Raw genomic sequence first — 23,722 nt, 5'->3', positions numbered from 1 at the left:
TGAAAATAAAGGCACACAGATATCTCGGGTTGGGAGTTTTGAAAGAGGATGGAACCCAAGTTAAAATTAGGTGTACTAAATTCACATAGTTGAAGTGCTACTTGTCAATTTAGAATAATTTAAAAGTATACATTGTCGCACATTCTCCAATTACTACTTTAAAGACAAGGAAAAATTAATTCTTTGAATTCTGATTTAAAAAAAAAAAAGGATTGTAAAATACTGTATTTTAGCCAGATTATATGTAAGGTAGAGCAGGGGACAGTCTGGATCTATCAAGAGTAAAATCCTTTTGTTTACTTTCAGCAAATGACATCACTGTATCTCAGGTTTTTCATCATTTACCTGTTAAGTCTCCTGTTTGGTGTCAGATGCTGTCATTTCACGACAAATGACTTCTGTATAAATGAAAACAGTTGTGTATTTTTTTTTTATCAGTCAAGTTTGTTTTGTTCTGGTGTAATATATTGTCCTTACACTACCATGTAAAACTGAAAGATGAACCAACTTACATGTTGTTTATAATGAATGTAAAACAGAAAATAAATTACTGTATGATCCATACTTGTGTCTTTTTTAATCCAACATGAAAATATTTCACCATCTTCCCATGGAAGGTGTAGGTACTTCAAGTAGGATCTGCAAATTCGTCAAAATGCCTAAACACAAAGATGTAATAATAAAAAGGATGGTTTGGCAACTACAAAAAGTAGTTTCTTCCATTATTAAAGTATAACATTGATTAAAGTGTAAAAAACTGACAGGTAGTGAACATACCTCTTGGCTTATTTTTAGGCACACCCTACCCTCAGCTTAAGCTGCATACCTATTCCTCACCTTTGGCAAATATCGAGTGCTTCTTGTGGGATGCCTTTCCTGTTTAACCTTCTAAAACTCGCTCCTTTGGTAACGGCGTGGAAGGCGGGCCGGTGGATACTGCTGGAAGCACAAGGAGCACCGCCCGTTATTCACTGAGCTCCTGCAGCGCCTGAGGTGCCACTGAGGCAGCGGTGCCACCTCGGCCCCCCCCAGCCAGCTGAGGGGTCCCCGCTGACGTCGGGGAGGAGAGGCCGGCGGCAGCCTACCTTTTGCTGCCACTGGTGCCCACGGGGCCGTGTTTCGCTGCGCGGGGAGGGCCCCGCTGTGCGCGGGGAAGCGGGCAGGCCCTGAGGCGGCTCCCTTCCTGCCGCCGCCCCGGAGTATGCGCCCTCCCCGCCGCGCGGGGGCGCTGTGGCAACGCGCGCGCGCCCCCGCCCGCCCGCTCCTCTTCCTTGCCCCGCGGCCTTCCCCAGAGGGCGGAGGCCGCCTTCCCACAAGCCCCCGCGCGTCGGTCCCGCCACTTCCCCTCAGCACTGACCCCCCCCCGCCCCTCCCGGTGTGCGGCCATGCGGGCGCGGAGCAACCGCCGCCGCGCCTGAGGGGGCCGGGCACTGCCCTGCGCAGCGGGGAGTGGCGCCGGGCATGCGGGCGGTGGTAGCGGGCCGGGAGGTGGGATGCTGTCGCGGAAGAAGACGCGCACGGAGCTCTCGAAGCCGGGCGAGGTGCAGGGCAAGTACGTGAAGAAGGAGACCAGCCCTCTGCTTCGCAGTGAGTATCGGGGACGGGCTCGGCGGGCTGGGGGCCGGGCTGGGAGGACAAGCCCGAGGGGGTGGCCGGGTCCTTTGTGTGCTGCGGCTGCGGTCCGGTGGGCCCGGCCGGCCCTGCGCGGCTCCCCTCGGGAGGGGAGGGGAATGAGATTCCTGATGTGAGACCTGGGAGTTTGCGGAGGGAGGTTAAACCTGGCAGGGAGGCTGAGTGCAGAAGGGAGCCCTGCACGTTGTGTACTGCCAGGTGCTCATGGTAAACAAGCGTGGTGGTTTTATTTTCTCAGCCGCCGTTGCTCAGTTTTCCACAGGTAAGGGTTAAGAAAGTCTCCAAACAGCTATCTTTCAGATGAACGGAACAGATCGGCTCTCTCTTTCCAGAAGTCAGTGGTTGTTTTCCCGATCTAGGCTGTGTGCACTGCCAAAAGGTGTGTGCTTTGAAAATGAGATAACTGTACGAGACAGTTGCATAAAATCCCTGCGGAAGCGAGTGCTCCAGTTCTTAACCGTGAATCAACTTGATGAGGTCACCGCTACATACCTTGGATGCACTGATCTTCGTCTGGTTAACCTGGCGCTAATGTCACAGGCCTGTTTTTGCTGGGCCTTAACAGATGACTGGCAAATACACGTTGAACGTGCACTTAGGTTTCTTTTTGTTAATCTTTGAAAACAACCCGAGACTGAAATGTATTATGATATAATTGCAGGATTAGCTTGGAGATCACAACCGGCAACAACTGATTTGCTGGCAGGAGCAGGCACTCAGCTTTTCTGGGTGTATTTGCTACATGAACAGCTGGCTCCCCAGTCCACAGGCAAAATCACTTAGTAGTCTGATTACATTAGCTTAGTCTTTAAAAACAAGAAAAAAAAAACCTCACAAAGTTTTTTTTCATGTTAAGCTGTAGGTATGTCTGAGGGGTTAACACCTTTTACACATTTACGCTATTTGCCGTGGTGTAATGACTATTACATGACTGCTTTGTAGTGATAGTTACAAATGTACTGATGATACCTTCTGGGATGCACTGACTTTTTACCCAAAGTTATAACAGTTTATTAATAAAAGTAATTAATAATCAGCATAACTTCCTTCTAAATCAAAGTCCTAATTTGTATTAGCTCACCTGGAGGGAAGCTACTTATTTATATCGTGTTGAAAGTAGTAGTAAGGAGAGGAGTAATGTATCACTTGAGGGAGGCAGTGAAATTGCACGAATGGCTGTCACTGTCAGTGTGCAAAACCTCTTTAGGTAAAGGAGAAAGTGAGATGTTTTCATGATAATTTGAGAACTTAACGTGTGCAGAATGACAGCATTTTGCTGGCTGAACTTTGTGATTAGTGGAGAAAGTATGAATTCTGTTCCTGATTCTGTCATGGATTCCTGAAAGCATGGAGATATTAACATCTTATTCTGAGTTCATAAGGACAGTGGTCTCGATGAAGTGGTAGAGTGGTAGCCAGGATACTTGGATTTTCTTGACTCTTCTAGTAGAGAGGTGTGAAGCCTGGCTGATGTAGCCACAGTAAAGTGTGGCTTTTGGGGGGGTTTTGTGTGTGTGTATTTTTTGATGGGTTTTGGGTTTGTTTATTGCAGATGCAGTTAGACTGGCAAAACTGCACTCTTGGCAATAGTCTGTTGCTGGTGGAGGGTGTGATGGTTCCTGTTGCACAAGTACAAACTGCAGCATTACCATTATACTTGCATATGCATTAGAGGTGCCTTAAAGGGGTTCTAGCGTTTGAATTTCCTCAATGCCATGGTGTAAATCAGCATTTGTGGCTAGCCAAATGCTTTATGTCTAAGTACAGCCAAGGTTCTTATTTCTCTCTTATGCTGTATATCAGATCTGATGCCTTCATTTATCCGTCATGGTCCAACCATTCCAAGACGAACTGATGTCTGTCCTCCTGACTCAAATTCTTCTGCATATGCTTCTGGTGGAGATGGAATTGTTTCCAGAAACCAGAGTTTCCTTCGAACTCCAGTGCAGAGGCCACCTCATGAAATAATGAGACGTGAAAGCAACAGACTGTCTGCACCTTCCTATCTTGCAAGAAGTTTAGCTGATGTCCCTAGAGAATATGGCTCTTCCTCCCAGTCCTTTTTAACAGAAGCTAATTCTGTTTTGGAAAACGGAGATGCTGGTGCCCGTTGTTATTATTACGATCATTTTTATGATGCCCAGAGGAGACGTCAGTTGAATGATCGTGTACATGAGGACTACAGGTATTATGAACACAACAATGATCTTTTCCAGAGGATGGCACAGAATCATGGGAGGCACACTTCAGGTAAGTATTAATAGTTGCTTTTTTAAAAAAAAAATAGGTTTTTGCTAAGACCTGAGGTGCAGAGGTATATCTGGATGATTGAGGTCATGTTTTTAGGAGTTCTGCTGTATAGGACAGAGTTTCTTTTTAATGACATTTCTGTGTCCTGAGTACACTGCATGTTCACATTTCTTAGAATTTGATCGCATATATCCAGAAAGGGAAAAAATATACCAGGATTTAGTTATTAAGTAAATGGGGTAAGGTCAGGCAATTGTGGTCGTTTTTTTTAATGCCAAGCATATATGCAGCTCCTCTTAACAAAGTTGAATCAGTTGCTAGCTAGCACAGAATTTTATCTGTTAGGGTACATGTACTATTTTCATGATGTAGAGAATAACCAACAGCTCTGAATTATAACATTGACATATTATTTTATTATTATCATTGTATTTTAACTATGATTGTGTTTATTTTTTAATTTTATTGTGTTAATTTGACCTCAATAATTAATTTATGATAGATAGTCAAAGGGAGGAATGGCTGCTTTGTGTAATTAGCAAAATGGTATATAGTTAGTGGTGAAATTGACTTCCTGGTCCTTGACTCTGTTTTTCTTTTAGCTTGTAATATTGTTTGTAAGTATGCCTGTTTTCCCCCTCAATTTCACTGGAACTTGTCTTTGTTTTCTAAAGGAAGAACAGCATAAGAAAGAAGAATCCATTAAATATTACTTTTTTAAAATACTTGAGTAATCTGTGATGACACTGAAGAATAATTCTTTGGTGTAGTGTGCTGTTTTGAATCTATTGGTGGAATAAAAAGTCTGCGATTACAATACTGCCCATAGAAAGGTGACCTTAAAAGTAGTAAATTCGTCTGTATTCAAGCACTGTACATACTACAAAAACTATATTCAAGGAGGAATTTGAAACAAACATTTCAAACTGGTAAATAATTCACCTTCATTATGAAACACATTGTTAGTTCGTCGTTACTTGTAATCTCTAAATGAAATAGTAAACAGTCTCTAGTAAAATAAATCTCCTGTCTAGAAAAAGAAATCTGCCAAGTGCTAATACATCTGATCTACCTAGATTTTGCATGAAAGCCCTCCAGCTCTGTCAGCTGTTGTTGCACTCATTAAACACCTGGTCTAGATAACGAGCTCCTGTGCTGGGATATTGTAGGGAGGAGAGGCAGGAGGGGAGGATTTCATAAACCAATCCATCAGTTTAACTTTCAAAATTACTGCAGTAACTGTGTACGCTGAGGAGAACTTCAAAAATTGGTACTGCTTCTGTGCAGATTTGAAACAATGTTAAGTGGAAATGAAGCTCTGTTAGTTTGAAAGTGGAGTTTAATTACTAAATTCTTCAAACAAGCTAAAAGTAGAGCTTTACAGCCATATTTTTCTCAGTTGTAGCAACACATGTTTCCTTCTAAAAAGACTTTTTTTTCCTATTTGTCTACATGCCACCTTAGCCACTGTAAATCCTAAAGGAGCTGCTAATACTTAGTTGGTCTTTGTCATTCACTCTCATATTTTTACGTTTATTAATTTTAACAAATTTTATATATATTTTGTAATGGGTGAGTATTCAATCTTACACATTTGTAGGGAGAGACAAAAAAAGGTGAGCCCTTTGTTTACCAAAGTGTTTTGCTTTTCATCCAGGTTTTTTTTTGTTGTTGTTGTTGGTTTGTTTTCTGGTTTTTTTTCTTTCATCTCAGCATGGAATATGAACTCTTAAATTCCTCTTTCAGTTTCATTGCAGTAATATTGGCTTATGTCCTTAATGTCTGTATATCTTTTCAAGAATTGTTGTTGCTTTTTCTCAGTAAAAAGAATTAATGTGGTCAAAAATATGAAAAACTTAGATTTTTCTTTCTTCTTTCATCTCACCATTAATCTTCCTTTTAGTTGAACCATCCATTGTCTTCAAACCTTTAGTGTTTTCCTTGAGCTATGCTAATCTTTCTGTAACTTCTAGTTCCTTTTTTCCTGCATTTCCAGAATGCTGAGGCAGGCCTTTTACTTTCATTTTCTTTGTCTAAATGACTTTTTCCTTACACACCTCCATTGTTGTTTATAAGTGTTTGACCTAATCAAAATTGTTCATCAAGATAATTGATGACAAAATTGCCTAATACCTAATTGCAACATATAAGTCTGCTTATTAGCTAGAATCTGTAAATGCTGCCTTCTACCCTGTTCCTCCTCTCCCACCCTCCCTCAGAAGGTTCCCTCAGTTGGTTCTGTTATGGCTTGGGTTGGTTGCAACAGAGATGTTATACCCAAGGTATAGTTGCTATTGGTGAGTGATACTTCATTTAGTGTTCGTTACAACTGAGATGACTTTTGAGAAGCAATGGTCTGGAAGTGAAGAGGTGCACATGAATTTCATCTTTCGTTCAAAATAAATATTCTCCTCTTTATAATTTGGAGATAAGTTGAAAACATGTTCTTAGTAAGATCTTCATACTCAAAGTATTCAGCAAAGTATTTAAGCAAGTCCTGTGATTTTTGCAACAGTTGATGTTGACAGCATTGATATGTTCTTTCATAGGCGTTTCTCCTTGAAGTCATGTTTCCTCTCAGTATGATTCAATTCTCCATGTCTTCCTTTCCTTATTTTCATTAGATTTGGTTTTAACTAGCAATCTATGGCTGCTGGTTTTCCTGAAAAATGTCTGCAGTTGAGATTTTTCCTAGTTTTGTATGTTTAGCTACCTCTGTGGCATTTCTTGAAAATTTATTTTTAGTGTCCATTTCAAACTTAATTCTAAGAGACTTTTCCTGTCTTTCCTCGACATCTCTTTCCTCTCTTCTAGGTTAAAGGTTTGGGGAGGTCTGTGGTTGAAGTTATATCTACAGTATAGATTGGAACTAACTTGTAACCAAGACCTCAGAGTTATTTGTACCTGGTTGAGCGGTAAGCTAAAAAATTCTTATGTGTATATGAAAATTGCTGGGATTTAAAATCACAGTGTAAAGGGACTTTCTGGTGGTGGATTGTAAGCAGTTGACTGAAGTCAGAGGAGAAAAACGATTAACCCAGTGAGCAGAGAATCCAGTGCACATTAGTGAAGGTAGATTCATGTTAAATTGTGCACTTCAGAAATTGCAAACTGTTATTCATGTTTAATATGAGAGCAAAATAAAGAAATACAAATTATTGAATGAAAACTATTTAGAGCTAAAGTAACAGGGCTTTTTTTTTTAAATGTGTATGCTTCACTTTTTTTTTTTTTAAAAAACAAATGGCAATTCCTGCCCTTTTCTTCTTTTGTGCTGATTCTGCAGTAATTTCTTTGTAGCATACTTCTCAAAGCTTTCAAAGAGCTTCCTGTTATTTCCTATTTGTGAATTTTTGCTTACTTGGAACGCCCCATTCCCTCTGACAAACGAGGTACTTGTGCACAGGAAGTACCTTCAGATGCTTTGGAATGGGTAAGGAAGGCCTAGAACCTTCAGGCCTGTCTAAACAGGATAGTTATTAAAACTTATTTTTGTTATTTTATTATTACTTACTCCCTGTCCTGGTTTCAGCCAGGATAGAGCTGGTTTTCTTCACAGAAGCTAGTGTGAGGCTGCGTTTCGTATTTGGGATGAGAAAACGTTGGTAAGGTGCTGATGTTTTGAGTTGTTGTTGAGCAGTCAAGGACAGTCCAGCTTCTCATGCCGGCCTGCCAGCGAGCAGGCTGGGGGTGCACGGGGAGCTGGGAGGGGACACAGCCGGGACAGCTGACCCCGGCTGGCCAGAGAGATATTCCCCACCATACGATGTCATGCCCAGTACATAAACAGGAGTTGGCCGGGGGGCAGAAATCGTTGCTTGGGGACGGGCTGTCGATCACTGGGTGGTGAGCAGTTGCTGTATTGGGCATCACTTGTTCTTGTACATTCCTTTGTTGGTATTATCATTGTTGTTATCATTGTTGTTTCCTTCTCTCTCGCTGTCCTATTAAACTGTTTTTATCTCAACCCACGAGTTTTTTCCCAATTCTCTCCCCCATCCCACTGGGGGAGGGGGAGTGAGTGCACGGCTGCGTGGTGCTTAGTTGCCGGCTGGGGCTAAACCACAACACTCCCTTGAACAGTTTGTTCATCTTCTTTTCCTGTTCCTCATCCTGGTTTGATGAGGGTGAGGGGAAAGGAGAGGATTTTGGCATCCTGAAAAAAGGCACTCAAGACAATTGACCTAATTAAAGACAAATAGGAAGGCTGTTTGGCTAATTTGTTCTTCAACACTTGGAAATTTGGTTGAAGCTAGTTGTGGGGTAGTTCATAGACTCTAAAACTCCTCTGCCTGCATCAGCACTTTATCTAATAAAGTGAGACTTTCTTTTCAGTGTTTTTGCTCTTTTCCCTTTATGCTGGACTGGTGCTATTTTCTCCTGTGCAATCTATCAGGCAAACTGAAGAACTAAGTGCCCTTTGCTGACCTGGAAACCTTTCCTTCTATCCTGAAAACTTGGACTTCTTTCTAGGCAGAGTGCTTTTTTACCATAAAACCACTTCACTGGGCTGTGAAAGCATTTATGGATATTACTTAGAGTTTTCTTTGTTCCATACTAATGGAGCAAACCAAACAGAACTTCCTTGATTGAAGAAGATACTACATAATCTTCACATATGTGACACTACTAGGTTAAGATAATTTTTTAAGATAATAATATTAAATGAAGGAACTCTTTGTATTGATATGTCTTATAATGCACTGGAACGTGGTGCTCAAAGTTAAAGTTTGGGTTCTGCTATTAGGACACCCTATTGTTGAAGATCTTGAAAACAAGACCAAATATAGGGCCTGGCCTTACTTAAAACTCTGAGTATTTTAAGTCTTGTTACTACTAGTAATAAGTGGTTGCTGTTCCTTTGCACTTTTTTCAAAGCGTTGAGAACATACACAGTGATAGTCCTAAGCAAGCAAACTGCATTGAACAGGATTTTCTTTTGCTTTGGAGCAGCATATAATGCCTCTTGGCCTGGTTGACAATTCAAGACCTTAAACTGAAGATACTGTATTTTACAAGAGAAGGCAAAGCCACAAATCAGGTTCAATATTGATGTTCCTTAAAAGCTGAAGCAAAAAATGCCCCAAACACATACCATTAGGAAACAGAATTAACAAATAAGGCTAGATGAGTTCAAAGAGGCAACATGAAAAGGCTTTACAATTGCATAAATTTAAATTAATTGTTGACTATTCTTGAGATTTTATAGTGCCTCTCAGGGGAGTTTATAAAGAACAGCACTCATACTTAAGCGGAGGAAAAGGGACTTTTTAACATTTGGAAAAAACAGATAATTTAATATTATATATCTATTATAATGTATAATGAGAAATCTATAAAACAGCATGTGAGCAAGAAAACCCTGAGTAGTTACGGTGAAGTGGTTTGACTTGTCTGTTTTTGCTTATCCTGTGGTAGAGACCATATCCTCCCTCAAAAGGAAAATCATGGGTTTTGCAACTTGAACCATTTTTATTAAAAAGTATAAGTTTGTGGGGTTTTTTCTGTAGACATTTTGCATTGTGCTGTGTGAATCTGGTACCAGCCCGTGATTCAGGGAGTGTCCTTGTTGTGTGCAGTAAAATCCTATGTGAAGCTTTGGGCTGCTATGAAAATGTTTTAGGGCCAAGACCTTACCTAAAATTTAAACACAGAAGAGTATCATGGTTGGGCAATGTGACACAGCGAAGGTAGTGTTCACAGTAGATGGTTTTAGGCTGTCCTGTAACTTTCTTCTTTGGTTTATACTTTGGAAAAGATCACATATGAATTTACTCTTCCAAGTGTTGTTCTTTCGTATTATTGCTACTTACAGGGTGTATATATATGAAAGTCAATTTTCATCCTCTCCTGTTCAAAATTGTAGCAGGAGCTATTTCTCTTACATGTGTATCCACTCTCCCTTGAAGGAAGCATCTGCTGAGTTTTATAAGGAAAACCAATACACAATTTCTTTTGATCTCTAATAACTGCAGTTATATAAAGAAATGTCTAAATTGTACTAATTGCCAATTTGAATGCCATAGTGGGTTGATGGTTGTAAAACTATGAATATTACTTGACCTCTTAAAACTTCCAGCATGGAGAATATTTCGATATGATCTGTGATTTTAAGGGAAAAATGCACATTAATTCTATACATGATAGTCTACAACCGGAAGTATTTGCAACCGTCTGTTTATAAATCTGGCCTTTGATTTCATAATTAGAGCTTGCTAGTTGTAGAGGCTTGAAACACTGTTCAGAACTGGTTAACTGCTACAGCTGTGTAAATTTATCGTAATGGTATGGCTCAACTTCTTCATATATGAAGTCAAAATTGCGAAAGGAATGTATAATGTGTTTGTGTCTGGTATTGTTTTTGCTCTTTGCATCTTGGCAATGAAAAAAAAAAAGCTGTCATTGGAGAAACCATGTAGCTAGAATTAAATGTGCAAACACAGAATTGCTGGGGTTGTCTTTCCATTGGGTGCAGCATTGCTTTTTATCCTGCTTTCTAGGTGATTTCTCTGTAATCAGATTTTGGCTTTCCTCGCTACCCAAGTCCATCTCCCAGTCTTCTCTGGCTTTTGTATGAAGAGATACAGGCATTGTGTCAAGAGAACTTTTGGTGCAAAGGTTGGCTTGTGCAAGTTGTAATACCAATTTCCAAATGTTAGAAGGGATTAACCTATACCCCAAGGAGTAGATAGATATGTATTTGCTGCTGGAATCATGCTTGAACTGCAACAAAAATACAGACCTCTGCTGATAGTAACAGAAAACAGAAAAACATGTTCATGCCTTTGTGAAAGTTCTTTTCCCTCGGTCAAATTTGTGTGTTCAGATCTTCTGGTAGTGGTGATTTAATAGTCACAGTTTATACATACATGAAATTACAACACAGCAGTCCAATTAATTGGAGAAAATATGGCATTTGTTTTTCCAAAGGCAGTATTTTCAGGAAGCTTAAATGTTTGTATTTTGTCATTGGAATGAAAACAAAACTAGTGACATAACTGTAGCTAGGGTCTGAAATAGCTTCCCTGCCCCAGTACTGCTAAAGGTCAGGAATCTACCAGGATGTTTCTTCTCACTGGAAGTAAAGGTCTGGGTTGCTTAATCCTAGAAGGGAGCTGTCGCCTGAACGCAGCCATTGACTTTCCTTTATAAAGCTAACAAATAACTAAGTACTATAACGAGAAGAAATACAGATAGTTCAGAAATGACAAGGCTACAAAAAGATGTGTAGATGAACACAAATGTTTTAAAGAGCAGGGTTTTTTTAATTCTTTTTTTATTTATTCAAATGCTTTGGAACCTTTCCATTACTTTGTTGTTGACAACTGCCATCTTGTATTAGAATGACAGCCCATCCAGTTTTCAGTCTATGTAATTTTATAGGTAAACCAATGCTTAAAATAGATGATGTCCCTTGGCTACCATGCTATATTGTGTATATATTGTTGAAAAGGACTGTTGCCTTTGTCAGCAAACGAGTATGAAATTCCCTGAGAAATATAACAATTTTGCTGCTACTTCAGTATTACTGGTGTCTTTTTGAGTTAATGACCACACCTGAAACCTCTTTTTCATAGTACGCTGTAGGTGAGATAGACTCTGCCCTTCCACTCTCTCAAAAAATAATCACACAACAATATTATTTCTGCAAAACAGGCGGAAAGGGGTGTAAGTAAACGTGGTACTTGTGATGGAATCACTTTCTGACTTCTAAGTGGAAAAAGTGGCTCCCATACCCCTTCTTCGGGCTATGGGAAATAGTAACACACGAACTCTGATGAATACTGTGACCGAATAAATGCGTTTCATTGTGGGATGAAAAGATAATTGGAATTTCTTTAAAGCCAGAGACTTGTTAACTGTAGAACTTTGGGTAACTGAAAGTAACTACTTACAAGGATTTTAAAAGAGAGAGTTGAATTTGGGCCAGCACCTCTAGTAGGTAGTAGGCTTCCAAGGAATGGAAGGAGACCTGCAAAATTCTATGTCACTCGGTTTTTGTGATTGGGGTTTTTGGGTTTTGGTTTTGTTTTGTGTTTTTTTTTCTTTTATTTGCCATTATTATTATGGCTTTTATTGTAGCTAGCTTCCTAAGTATCCATAGTATATAGAGGGAAGGAAAAGATAAAATTGGAATTATTTTTCTTCAGTACATCTCTCGGTATCCAGCACGCTGATTTTTAAAATGTAAAAACTGTGTCTATGTTACAACAAATCATGTATTTTAAAATGCTAGTGAACAGTCTCTTAAATCAGCTATTTAATGGTAAATCCAAACTGTGCTGTGTTTCTAGGGCAGAGGTGGGAACTTAATCAACTACTGATTCCTGTAAGCTCTCCTACCCCAAATACACCTGACCTAGGCTTTAGTTCTCTTGCTGGGGAAGCCCTTCCCCTAGTGCAGCCCACATCATCAAGAAAAGCTGGAAATTACTTCTTTTTCACATGCCTCTTTAGCATTATGAAGTGTAGGTGCTCAGTCTTAGAGAAGAGCAAGATGTAGAGAAGCAGATACATAGCCTACTAGACTACGAGATCAGGAGATTCTGTGGCTCTGAACAAAAGGTCTCTAACTCTTGTCTGGATTGCATTGGACTGACTGTCCCACCCAGCAGTGCACATAAGCTAGATAGTCTAACAAGCGTGGGTAGTTTCAGCAGAGACGACGTGGCAACATCAACTTCACCGTGCACAGGATGACTGTGTTCAGCAAAGGGCTTGTGCAGGATCCTGTTGGATCCAGCTTTTCTGTTTTTTCTTGTTACTGCTGACACTTTTTGGCCATGATTGCATGCACTTCAGTAGTAACCTTCAGCGCAGCGTAGTGCTAACCTTATTTGTCCCTTCTCTTAGTTTACCCAGTCCTGTCACTGTTCTTGACTGGTTAATCTGAAAGGCTTTGTTGGTATTCAGTAATTTTTCTAGATAGTTGTAATTTCTGACTGTAATTAGACAAAGTAATAGCGGTGATTGTTTTGGTAGATAATTAGCTGTGATGCAGCTGTAATAGCATATTAAGAGAAACTGTCATTTAATATAAAGCTTTTACATTTGTAATCAGTCAGCTCTGTCTGCTCAAGAAATTGAGACAGTGATAACAGCTTCATCCCTGTTATGTGTCCTAATATACGTCTCTAATCGAAAAAGCTAGGATGCTTTAACTGTCTCTGAAGCTATCTGTTGAATCTGGAGTTGGAGGAGAGTGAAACAAGTGAGACTTAAAAGGGACTACCTGTTTTGACCTGATTGTGCTTTTTTACTAACGTAAAAGTGCACACACCATACACGCCGTGATATTGCTCACAGTTCATAGAGTGCCTCAGGTGGGGGGGAAGTTGGCTTTGTACATAATAATTGGTTTGGGTATTATCAGTTTAGCCAAACGTTGTTTTCCCTTTTTTTAGGCATTGGTAGAGTTGCTGCTACATCTCTAGGAAACTTAACAAATCATAGTTCTGAAGATTTACCTCTTCCTCCTGGCTGGTCAGTGGACTGGACTATTAGAGGAAGGAAATACTATATAGATCATAACACTAATACAACTCACTGGAGCCATCCACTCGAGCGTGAGGGGCTGCCGCCAGGATGGGAGAGAGTTGAATCGGCAGAATTTGGAGTGTATTACGTAGATCACATCAATAAAAGAGCTCAATATAAACATCCTTGTGCTCCCAGGTAAGACATCCTCCTTCTCTTCTGTGATTTTTTTTTTTTTCCTAATCCAGTTAAGAAAGTGTAACTGTTTTTGTCACATACATAATATGCCAAAACCTTCTTATTTTTAGAAGTAAGCTTTACTAGTTCTTGACTAAGATTTTTAGAAGAAGTTGTAATTGTTAGGTTTTCTTCTCATCTCTTAACTGTCTTAAGTTAAGAAACAGGATATTGTTCGTAAGTCATTAAAACAAAGCAGCTATTCTCTTCAAGTGTCGGTAAAACAACAAAGTTGCTGAGAAAAGAATTGAATTGTAGACTGAAAAGAAACTTGATCTGATGTTCTAGGAGGCTGTCTGGACAAATAGCACATACCATCTGAAACATGAATTAAGTCTTCTCTAGAATGAAAATCGGTATGTTAGCTACTCATAAATTAAAGGTAAAATAAAGTTAGTATATACCAAATCTACCAGTTAATTTCTGCTGCTCAATCTATTTTGCTGTTACCCAGGAAGAGAAAGTTTTTTTAACATGTGGCACAAAAGATGAACATACGAGGATGTCCTTTGTTATAAATGCAGTAACTCTTATCAGCTGCTGCCTGAATACATTTGTTCTAACATATTAAATGGTGGATTATTTGGCTGAATCAACAGTTGCCTTTTTAGTCTTTCAAAAACAGATACCTTTTTTTTTGTTCTGCTTTAGTATCCAGGTAGCAGGCACTAGGCGATTAGGTCTAAGGTGAATTTTACAGTGTGCTAACAGGTAGCAGCACCACTTACAGTTATGATTGGAGTGAAGCATAAAAATAGCAACAGAAAGTTGTTGTCGGTATAGGCCTGCTGAGGCAACGCTTTGTATGTGATTGCATCATCAGCCTTTGCATGTATTAACTTGTGTATTAATGTTAACAATTTAATGATATCAGTATGTCTTAAGTTATTGCTTGGAGGTTACCGACTTTGTCTGTCTTCCTTTGTACAGTGTTCCCCGTTACGACCAGCCTCCCCCAGTGACTTACCAGCCACAGCAAGCTGAGAGAAGCCAGCCTCTCCTCGTCCCTGCAAACCCCTACCACACTGCAGAGATTCCAGACTGGCTGCAGGTCTATGCCAGGGCTCCTGTAAAGTGAGCTTTTTGGTTTTTTTCCGTCTGCACTTCACACTATGCACACATAGCTTAGAAGAAAAGAAAAAAAAAAAAAAAAGAATTTTGATGACTGAAAGTAGAACTCTAGCTGGCATGTATTTCTTAATTGCATTAAGAACTATTGCTGGCATGAGGGAGTTGTACCAGATGTTCGTCAGATTAGTTTACTTTGTATGAGGCATTACTTAAAATCATCACAGTACTTCTTGCAGTTCACATGAGTTGCAGAATGATACATTAGAGATTTACTTTCAGTGTATTTGTGAGAATGGTACCATGTGACTTAAAATATGTGAAATATTTTTAGGGTGTTAACTACTTAATGCATATCTTACTCCTTTGTAAAAAAAAACATACAAATCCTCCTTCACAATTAAGAATTTTGAATACAGACTGAAATCTATATTTCTATTCAAGAACTTTAGTTAAAAACTAAGTGGTAGTAAAAAGTCATCTTCTCAAAGAAACAATGCTATAGGAACAGAGAGTCTCCTCCAAGAAAAGATTTGAGTCAGCATAATGAAACAAATTACATTTTCTAATGGGTACAGCTCTGCAGAAGAGTAACACTAAATAGAAAAGCAATTTAAAAATCCAGATACGCTTGAAAAATTATGAAATCATGTACTTTTCTCCATATTCTCCTTATGAAAACTAAGTTTTACAGCAACGAGCAGGTCTGTCTGCAGTTGCAAATTCAGACTGTGTATGATGTTCAGTGACTTCCAGCTAAAAAAATCCTCTTTTTTTTTTTTTAGCTGCTTCTAGTAACTATAATTTGGATGAATTTTATTACTTCTTGTGGCTACTGGGCTTGCCAGCAGCCCATAAAGATTTAAATTGGCCTAAAATCCACCAGTACGCTTATGCACCGAGGACATGCTAAGTTCCTGCAACCTGTGGGAGGACTTGTTTTCCTAGAAATACTCTTAGGTTTTGGCTGCAGCTGCGTTTCTTTATTTCGGTCTTTGGCACATACAGACAATATAGTTTTAAATATTTCAGCCTGTGTTTTATGGACTCTTGTTGGTACTTCTCTTGAAACTTGAGAAACAAATTAATGTAAACAATTTAAGATTATCAGGAATTTCTTTGTCTAGTAGGCTGAGACAAATTAAAAAACCAAACAAACAGAAAACATTTATTTCATTCAAGCTGTTTGAATAGAGTTTACATTGTTCAGAGGAATCATAAATCTGGTATGTTCCAGTCTCCTTTTAGCTTTCTGTTAGAGTAGTGCTGGTGGTACTAGGAATATTGTCATAGTTCTCAAACACTTCTGTGAAGAAGTCAGTTCTGGTTTATGCTAATATTATACTGGAAAAGTGAGGAAGAGTGGTTGCAGCTGGCTTAGTCTCAGCTTGAGGAGTTCATAAGGAACAATTGATAAATAATTTTCACAGTTATTGAAATCAAGATCACATACATGTTTTTAACGTAATTTTAATAATGAACGTCTTCTCTGTTGCCAAAGCAACTGGCTTAAAGCTTGAGCGGGGGAAAAAAAAAAAGCAGTAATGCTTGTAAGTTCTTCAGTAATATTGTCCAAAAGCAGAGTATGAGAACTGTGTCAATATTCTCCTCTGTTCTGGTACAAAAATGAAAGTAAGTGGGCAAAACGCTTGCATGGTAGTAATAGAGGAATAGCTTTTGCAATCTGCTATTTGAAATTTACTGTAAAAATCTGTTATCAGTACAGTTTTACACTGAAATCATTGTGGCCTATTTTGTTATGATTTATTACTTACACCTGACACTGTAGCTTGATTTAGCTGACTAAAGGCCAGTTTTTGTTGAGAAAAGTAGATAATGATAGCAAAATGTTGCCTTTTGTTTCAACAAGTTTCTCTAAAGGATAAGAATTTTGGCCACTGGAAAGTCTAATGGAGAGTTTAGTAGGTGTTAGCCATAACAATTCCCTATTCTAGTGAAAAATGGTCAAACTGTCAAGATAAAAGAAGATATTTGGCTCATTAGACAGTGAAGAGGCTTTGATGTCTAGTTGTGACTTCAAGTAATGATTTCCAGTGTTGAGGTATTTATGATACCTTGAAGCATCCTTTTCCCATCTCTCCTGGCATCTGTCAAGGTTTGTTTTGAGAATGTAAGTGCAGCTATTGGCATCTTAGCACAGTGGAATCGAGACTCCTGGCTTGCATTTAACCCTTTGCTAGACTCTAAAATTGACTGTTTCTCCACCTTTCCGCTTAGGTGGACCAGTCTGGTAGGTGTTCCCACAGTATGCCGGATGCATGCATGGGACTGTGTGGGTGCCATCCTTGTATGAGAAATCATGGTTCAGATTCTTCCCCCACCTCTTTTGGAGCAAGGATCTGAACCCAGGACTTTCTTCTTCCAGCCCTAACCAATAGGCTATAAATATTCAGAGCAGGGCAGGGTCTCTTGTGTTTGAAGTGTCCTATTTTGTGTTAAATACTTGTTAACTACTGGGAAGAGCCCCAGAGACAGGGTATTCTGGCAGTGTTCTGTCTAGTAAGCTCCTGCTTTCTCACACAGGAGGGAGAGCTTTGTGCTTGCAGGGATTCTCTACTAACGTGCCTTTTCCCCTCGATCTCTGGCTCTGTGACTAGTTGCCCTTCTAAAAAAATGCCTGGGGAGTCTAGGCCAGGTACTGGTACTCTGTGCCCCCCTCTGTGGTGAGCGTTCCTAGAACTACAGTCTTTTTTGGGTTTGAATGAGCCTGTTGCCATTAAGGCACTGCTGGTGGCTTAATCTTTAATTAGACTTCTTCCCCCATTCAACACTTCTCTGGGCAGGCAGAGTGAAACTCTCACACTGAAAAGCAATCCTTTTCTTGAAATTGTCATCAGCGACAGCTTCAAAGGGCTAAAGAACCACCAAGGGTTTAGCAATCTGTAATGATGCTTAAAAATAAACAGAAAAAAAAAATCTGCAGGTCCCAGAAAACCTGCAAACACATTATTGCATGTGATGGAGCTTTGTTTTCTTTCCTCCTTGTATTGCCACCTTAGTAAGAAACAGTCCTTCCATTGAGAATCGGCTTTGCTGTGGAGTGTGTTTTAATAAATGCTGTTGGCCCAGAATGTTTGAAAGGATGCATTAGCGCAGGGTAAGCCAGGGGAAATCCTGCTGCAGTTGAATTCAGTTCATGATGAGTAGGAAGGGAGCAGAGGCGGAAAGATGTTGTTCACTTAAACCCAATAATCAAGTGCTTACAAAGATAGTTGTCAAACTTTGAAAGCAGCAGAGTTTGCTCTCCATATTGACAAACAGCTGCAATTTGGTATTTCTTGCTTTTGGGAAAAAGTGATTTTAGCAATGCAGCCCTGTCGAGACTTGGGATAAATTTAATATAGAAACTGTTATTTAGGAAGTTTGTAGAAGCTGTGGTTGTTTTCTTAAAATTCCTCAAAAGCGTCTTTGGTAGTCATCTGCATGTCTGGGTGCTTCTGTGATGCATAGAGCCTTCTGAATAGATCTTTTCAATATGTAATGTAGTTAATTTGCATAAACTTACTGATTTTTGGCTTCAGCCTCCACACAAGTGAATATATTTTCTCATGTAATGCAGTTGAATCAAATAACTCTCTTTATTCCATGAGTTTCTTCTTTTAATAACTATAGTAGTCAGCTGCCTACTTCCAAGTTAAGAAAACTAGATTGCAGATGAATTGTATATGTTTAGAAGGACTACGAAAAAGCGGGAAATGCGAGGTATTGCAGTGATTATGTAACTACATCAAAGCTTTCTTTTATCAAAATAAAGTAGCATTAAAATGCCTATTGCAGAGGAAGACTGGGGTCAGACAAAATCGAGATTAAAACTGGGTTGGGGAATTTCTGTTTCCTCACCTTACTTAGGAAATTCTGCAGCTTGCCTTGTTCCCGGAGCTGGCCAGGCCCCTGCCAGGACACTCCATGCTGCACAGGTCCCCTTAGCAGGGGCAACATTAGCACCCCTGCTCATTTTGGGGTGATATTCCTGAAGTTCTTTCACATAAGTCTCTCCAAGTTTAGGTAGACTCTGGTTAGCCCAGATATCCCCACTACTGAGAACTGTGCTTGCAGGTGTCATGTGTTGTTTCTGTCTCCCTCATTCCCTCTGAACCTTGGGAGTATCCTGGGCTGCACCCAAAGCAGCATGGCCAGGAGGGCGAGGGAGGGGATTCTGCCCCTCTGCTCAACTCTGGTGAGACCCCCCTGCAGTGCTGCGTCCAGCTCTGGAGCCCTCGGCACAGGAGGGACATGGACCTCTCGGAGAGGAGGCCCCAGCAATGCTCCGAGGGCTGGAACAGCTCTGCTGGGAGGACAGGCTGGGACGGAGGGGGTTCAGCCTGGAGCAGAGAAGGCTCCGGGGAGACCTTACTGCAGCTGCCAGGGCTGAAAGGGGGCTTAGAAGAAAGATGGGGACAGACTTTTTAGCAGGGCCTGTAGTGACAGGACAAGAGGTAATGGTTTTGAACTAAAAGAGGGGAGATTTAGACTGGATATGAGGAAGAAATTTTTCACCATGAGGGTGGTGAAACCCTGGCCCAGGTTGCCTAGAGGGGTGATCGATGCCCCCATCCCTGGAACCATTCCAGGTCAGGCTGGACGGGGCTCCAAGCAACGTGCTCTAGTTGAAGATGTCCCTGCTCATGGCAGGGGGGTTGGATAAGATGGCCTCTAAAGGTCCCTTCCCACCCAAACCATTCTGTCTGTGTGTGTATGTGTCTGTTCCTGAACCCAGCAGGTCTCTTCATGGCTGTTAGCTCATGTCACCCTGCCAGACTTCTCCAGTCATCACACTGAGGTAGAAGGAGACCATCAAAGAGAACGGCCTGCTTATTTTAAGCTTTGGTATATATCTAGCTATCTGAAGTCATTGTACTACTTTAAGTGTAGGAGGGGAGGTCTGCTCTGTGGGCTGTTAACGCATCTGCCTGACTAATGCGCTGACCAACACAAGCCAGATCCCTGTCAGTAATCGTTTGGCCACGCGGGCTTCAGAGCCTGAACTAATGTACTGTAAGTTGCTCACCAACACAGTTGTCTTGCTGTTGGCCCAGTGTCTTGGGTTTTTCCTGAATTATTTCAATTGCCAACTCCTCAAGGAACATCCTGAATGCCAGTGTGTCCTGCTTAATATCATCCTGCAGCTATTCCCCCATGGGGTGTGGCGGTAGTACTGGACATCTGGCCATGAGCCAGAGACTCTTAGTCCTACTTCTGTATAATTACCATGATTTTGTTGAAAAACTTGGTTAGAAATGCTGTTTTTCTACCAGTATCTTGGAAACCTTCCCCTACTGCTGGCAGAAAAAGAGGTTCCTTAAAAAAAATGAAGTAATGAAGAAAAATGCTTGATTTCTTGAACAATTTGGATAGCTTATATATAAAGGTAAGTATTACAGACATTAAATTTGGGAAATGTTGAACCATGTATTCGGTACAAAAGGTTGTCAGAAGCAACTTTGAAGAATTTGTGGCAGGAAAGCGAGTCACTGACTAAGGTATGATTGAACAGACCTGCATTATGATGACCAGCTGTCTAGCTCCCTTGCAGACCTCAGGGTGCCAGTTTGGATTGTGGAAAATCACTTGCAGGAGAAATGGCACAGCCTTGATGAGTCACGAGAGTGGTTTGGCAGTTAGGACATAAAATGCAGCCTTCGGGAAACTTCATCTCTGGTGGTGAAACCAGAGATGCTTGAAGAAGCTCATCTTACGGTGTTTGTACCTACCCAATGGCAGCAGCTTTGATATCATAGAATCAGCAGGGACATCTTCAACTAGAGCAGGTTGCTCAGAGCCCCGTCCAGCCTGACCTGGAATGGTTCCAGGGATGGGGCATCGACCACCTCTCTGGGCAACCTGGGCCAGGGTTTCACTACCCGTATTGTAAAAATATGCCACAAGTCTGAGCATAGAAGCATGTTGATATGCTTCAGAGATTGAACAAACTGCTAAGAGTATGAACAGAAATTCAGAATAGCTCTGTATTAAAAACTAAAAGTAAAAACCCAGCACCGATAGTGCTGTGGCTTTTGTAAGAAAAGCAGCACTGCATGCGGAGTAGGAATGGGGATGACCTGCAGAATGAAAGGAGAAACGTATTTTCGCCAGCAGCTCTCGGACCCGGGTTAGCGGCGTTAGTGCAGGGGTCAGTGACGCCCCGCAGCCGGCCTTCCACATTGTTTCTCCTGCTTTGTGGATTGTGTTATGCTTCTGCTTTTCTTTGCAGTTTGTTTTCACCTACTCTACTCACCATCGTGGTGAGCGACGAGTGTGGCTCCTAACAAAGTGGGTCTGTGCATAGCCCTCTTCTTCCACCATTTTCTTTGTCAGCTGTCACGTTCTGCACTACTGACTGGCATCCCCATCCCTCCTCAAGGAAAAAGTGTGGAGAGTGTTGGGTGTGCTTTGGTGACCCGGGCTGCTGTATTTTGCCTTGCTCGACCAACAGCTCCTTGTACCTGGTGGAAGTGGGAAGAAATGTAACAGCAGTTGGATGACTTCACAGCCGAGCTTGGTTCCATCTCACACATGGAGCTGGGTCAGATATTACTTTGGGGTGGCACCGGAGTGTGTTAGGCTCCTGGCACATGTCTCCAGGGGACCTCCCCAGGTCCACAGCAGCTCATTTTTTCCACTGTGGGGAGTAAGAACATGTAGGATTTTTAGCTGTTCATGCTTGCATTGCTCCCTCGACACCCACCCCACTCCCCCTGTGGCAGATAGATCGCTGCCAGTAACTACGGGCTGTTAGGGTGTCCCTTACTGGTGTGAGTACTTGGAGCCCTTAATTGGGATTTCTCCCCTCCCTCAGTCCTCGCTGATGCTCTCTGATATCCCACTTTTGTGGGCCTCTGGGCTTTGTGGCCCGCAATTTGAGACACACAGATTATGCTGCTAATTAACCAAGAGGGGACAGTGTCTGGGAGCGCTTGTTAAGGCTGGGACAAGAATGCTTTGGAAACAAGTGTGCTGTGAGGGATGACTTGCAGTATTCTGCCTCTGGGAGGTACCTGCTGGGGAGTGTTAGGGTAAGCTGTTGGAAATAATTCATGGGTTTTTGGTGTTACTCTAATGTTAAAATATGTTTTGCTACTAAATCTTCTGAGTGGAATTGCTGTTTTAATGCTTCCAAAATGCATTTTGGTTTATTATACCAAATTATACCAAATGTATTGGTTTATTATAATCAATTAATAGGATCTTTAGTATTTCTAGAGTTTAGCTTGGCATATTAACGAGTGATTCTGCAGTTTAGCCCTCCAGTGCTTTTTCTCTGACTCTTTGAGACACGGCACTCTGTCTTTTGGTGCTAATTACCTTATTTCTTCACATAAAACATGCTACTGTAGATTGCTAGAAATCTGACTGGTGGCTGAACTGTGAGGCCAGTTCTTAAGAAAATGCATGTACTATTTGCTGGGTAAAGAACTGGCTGGATGGCTGAGCCCAGAGAGTTGTGGTGAACGGAGTTAAATCCAGCTGGCGGCCGGTCACAAGCGGTGTTCCCCAGGGCTCGGTTCTGGGGCTGGTCTTGTTTAGTATCTTTATCGATGATCTGGATGAGGGGATCGAGTGCTCCCTCAGTAAATTTGCAGATGACACCAAATTGGGTGGAAGTGTTGATCTGCTGCAGGGTAGGAGGGCTCTGCAGAGGGATCTGGCCAGGCTGGATCGATGGCCCCAGGCCAACTGTATGAGGTTCAACAAGGCCAAGTGCCAGGTCACAACACTTGGGTCACAACAACCCCATGCAACGCTCCAGGCTTGGGGAGGAGCGGCTGGAGAGCAGCCCGGCAGAAAAGGGCCTGGGGGAGCTGGTCGACAGCCGGCTGAACATGAGCCGGCAGTGTGCCCAGGTGGCCAAGAAGGCCAACAGCGTCCTGGCCTGTACCAGCACTAGTGTGGCCAGCAGGAGCAGGGCAGGGATCGTGCCCCTGTACTCAGCACTGGTGAGGCCGCACCTCGAATCCTGTGTCCAGTGTTGGGCCCCTCACTCCAAGAAGGACGTTGAGGTGCTGGAGCGTGTCCAGAGAAGGGCAACGGAGCTGGGGGGGGGTCTGGAGCACAAGTCTGATGAGGAGCGGCTGAGGGAACTGGGGGTGTTCAGTCTGGAGAAGAGGAGGCTGAGGGGAGCCCTCATCGCTCTCTACAACTCCCTGAAAGGGTTGCAGTGAGGTGGGTGTCGGTCTGTTCTCCCAAGTAAGCAGCAATAGGATGAGAGGAAATGGCCTCAAGTTGCACCAGGGCAGGTTTAGATTGGATATTAGGAAAAATTTCTTTACTGAGCGAGTAGTGTAACATTGGCACAGGCTGCCCAGGGAGGTGGTGGAGTCACCATCATTGGAGGTGTTCAAAAAAAACGTGCAGATGTGGCACTTCGGGACATGGTTTAGTGGGCCTGGTGGTGTTGGGTTGATGGTTGGACTTGATCTTAAAAGGCCTTTTCCAACCTTAAGGATTCTGTGATAAAATGCTGTGTATTCGCTTGCCGTAGTGTGTAGATAAATCATCTTTTCTATCAAAACAGATACGATCACATTCTGAAGTGGGAGCTCTTCCAGTTGGCGGACCTGGACACGTACCAGGGGATGCTGAAGCTGCTCTTCATGAAAGAACTGGAACGGATCGTTAAGCTGTACGAAGCGTACAGGCAGGCCCTCCTCACCGAGCTGGAGCACCGCAAGCAGAGGCAGCAGTGGTATGCCCAGCAGCACGGCAAGAATTTTTAAGCTAACAACTCTTTTTGTATAGACTTTTCTGAGGACACTAAGAGCTTTAAAAGGTTTTCACACTTAAAACTATGAAAAAGTGCTTTGTTGAAAAGGCAGCTTATTTTTGTTGACGTTGCACCTTTGTTGTTATCCTCTTGAGTATTTTTCTACATGTATTATGTATTGTTTATAAAAATTAAAAATTTTGTTAATCTTTTTCTGTACAAGAACTAGTTTATTATTCTGAAAACCGGCGCGGAGTTTAATCAGAGACTTGATTCTGGTATCTTTTTCTAGCCGTCAGCTGTATTATTAAGAAGCTGACTATGTATTTTTAAAGG

The 23,722-nt window shown here is 41.6% G+C and overlaps 1 protein-coding gene across 1 annotated transcript; it reads left to right on the top strand.

The window, feature by feature from the left end:
- Nucleotides 1–1,493: 1,493 nt before the first annotated feature.
- SAV1 (salvador family WW domain containing protein 1) lies at nucleotides 1,494–23,399 on the top strand (the record flags this gene model as incomplete). Its single annotated transcript, XM_082000251.1, has 5 exons — nucleotides 1,494–1,587; nucleotides 3,436–3,882; nucleotides 13,287–13,557; nucleotides 14,527–14,670; nucleotides 23,198–23,399. 5 exons carry the CDS (start codon nucleotides 1,494–1,496, stop codon nucleotides 23,397–23,399), a joined length of 1,158 nt encoding a protein of 385 aa, XP_081856377.1.
- Between the last annotated feature and the right edge of the window lie 323 nt (nucleotides 23,400–23,722).

This window comes from Phaethon aethereus (genome assembly GCF_964289735.1).
Source record: "Phaethon aethereus genome assembly, chromosome: 5".
In the NCBI taxonomy this organism is placed as follows: Eukaryota; Metazoa; Chordata; class Aves; order Phaethontiformes; family Phaethontidae; genus Phaethon; species Phaethon aethereus.
The sequence above is the reverse complement of the archived record's forward strand: the minus strand, read 5'-3'. Positions and strand labels throughout refer to the sequence as shown.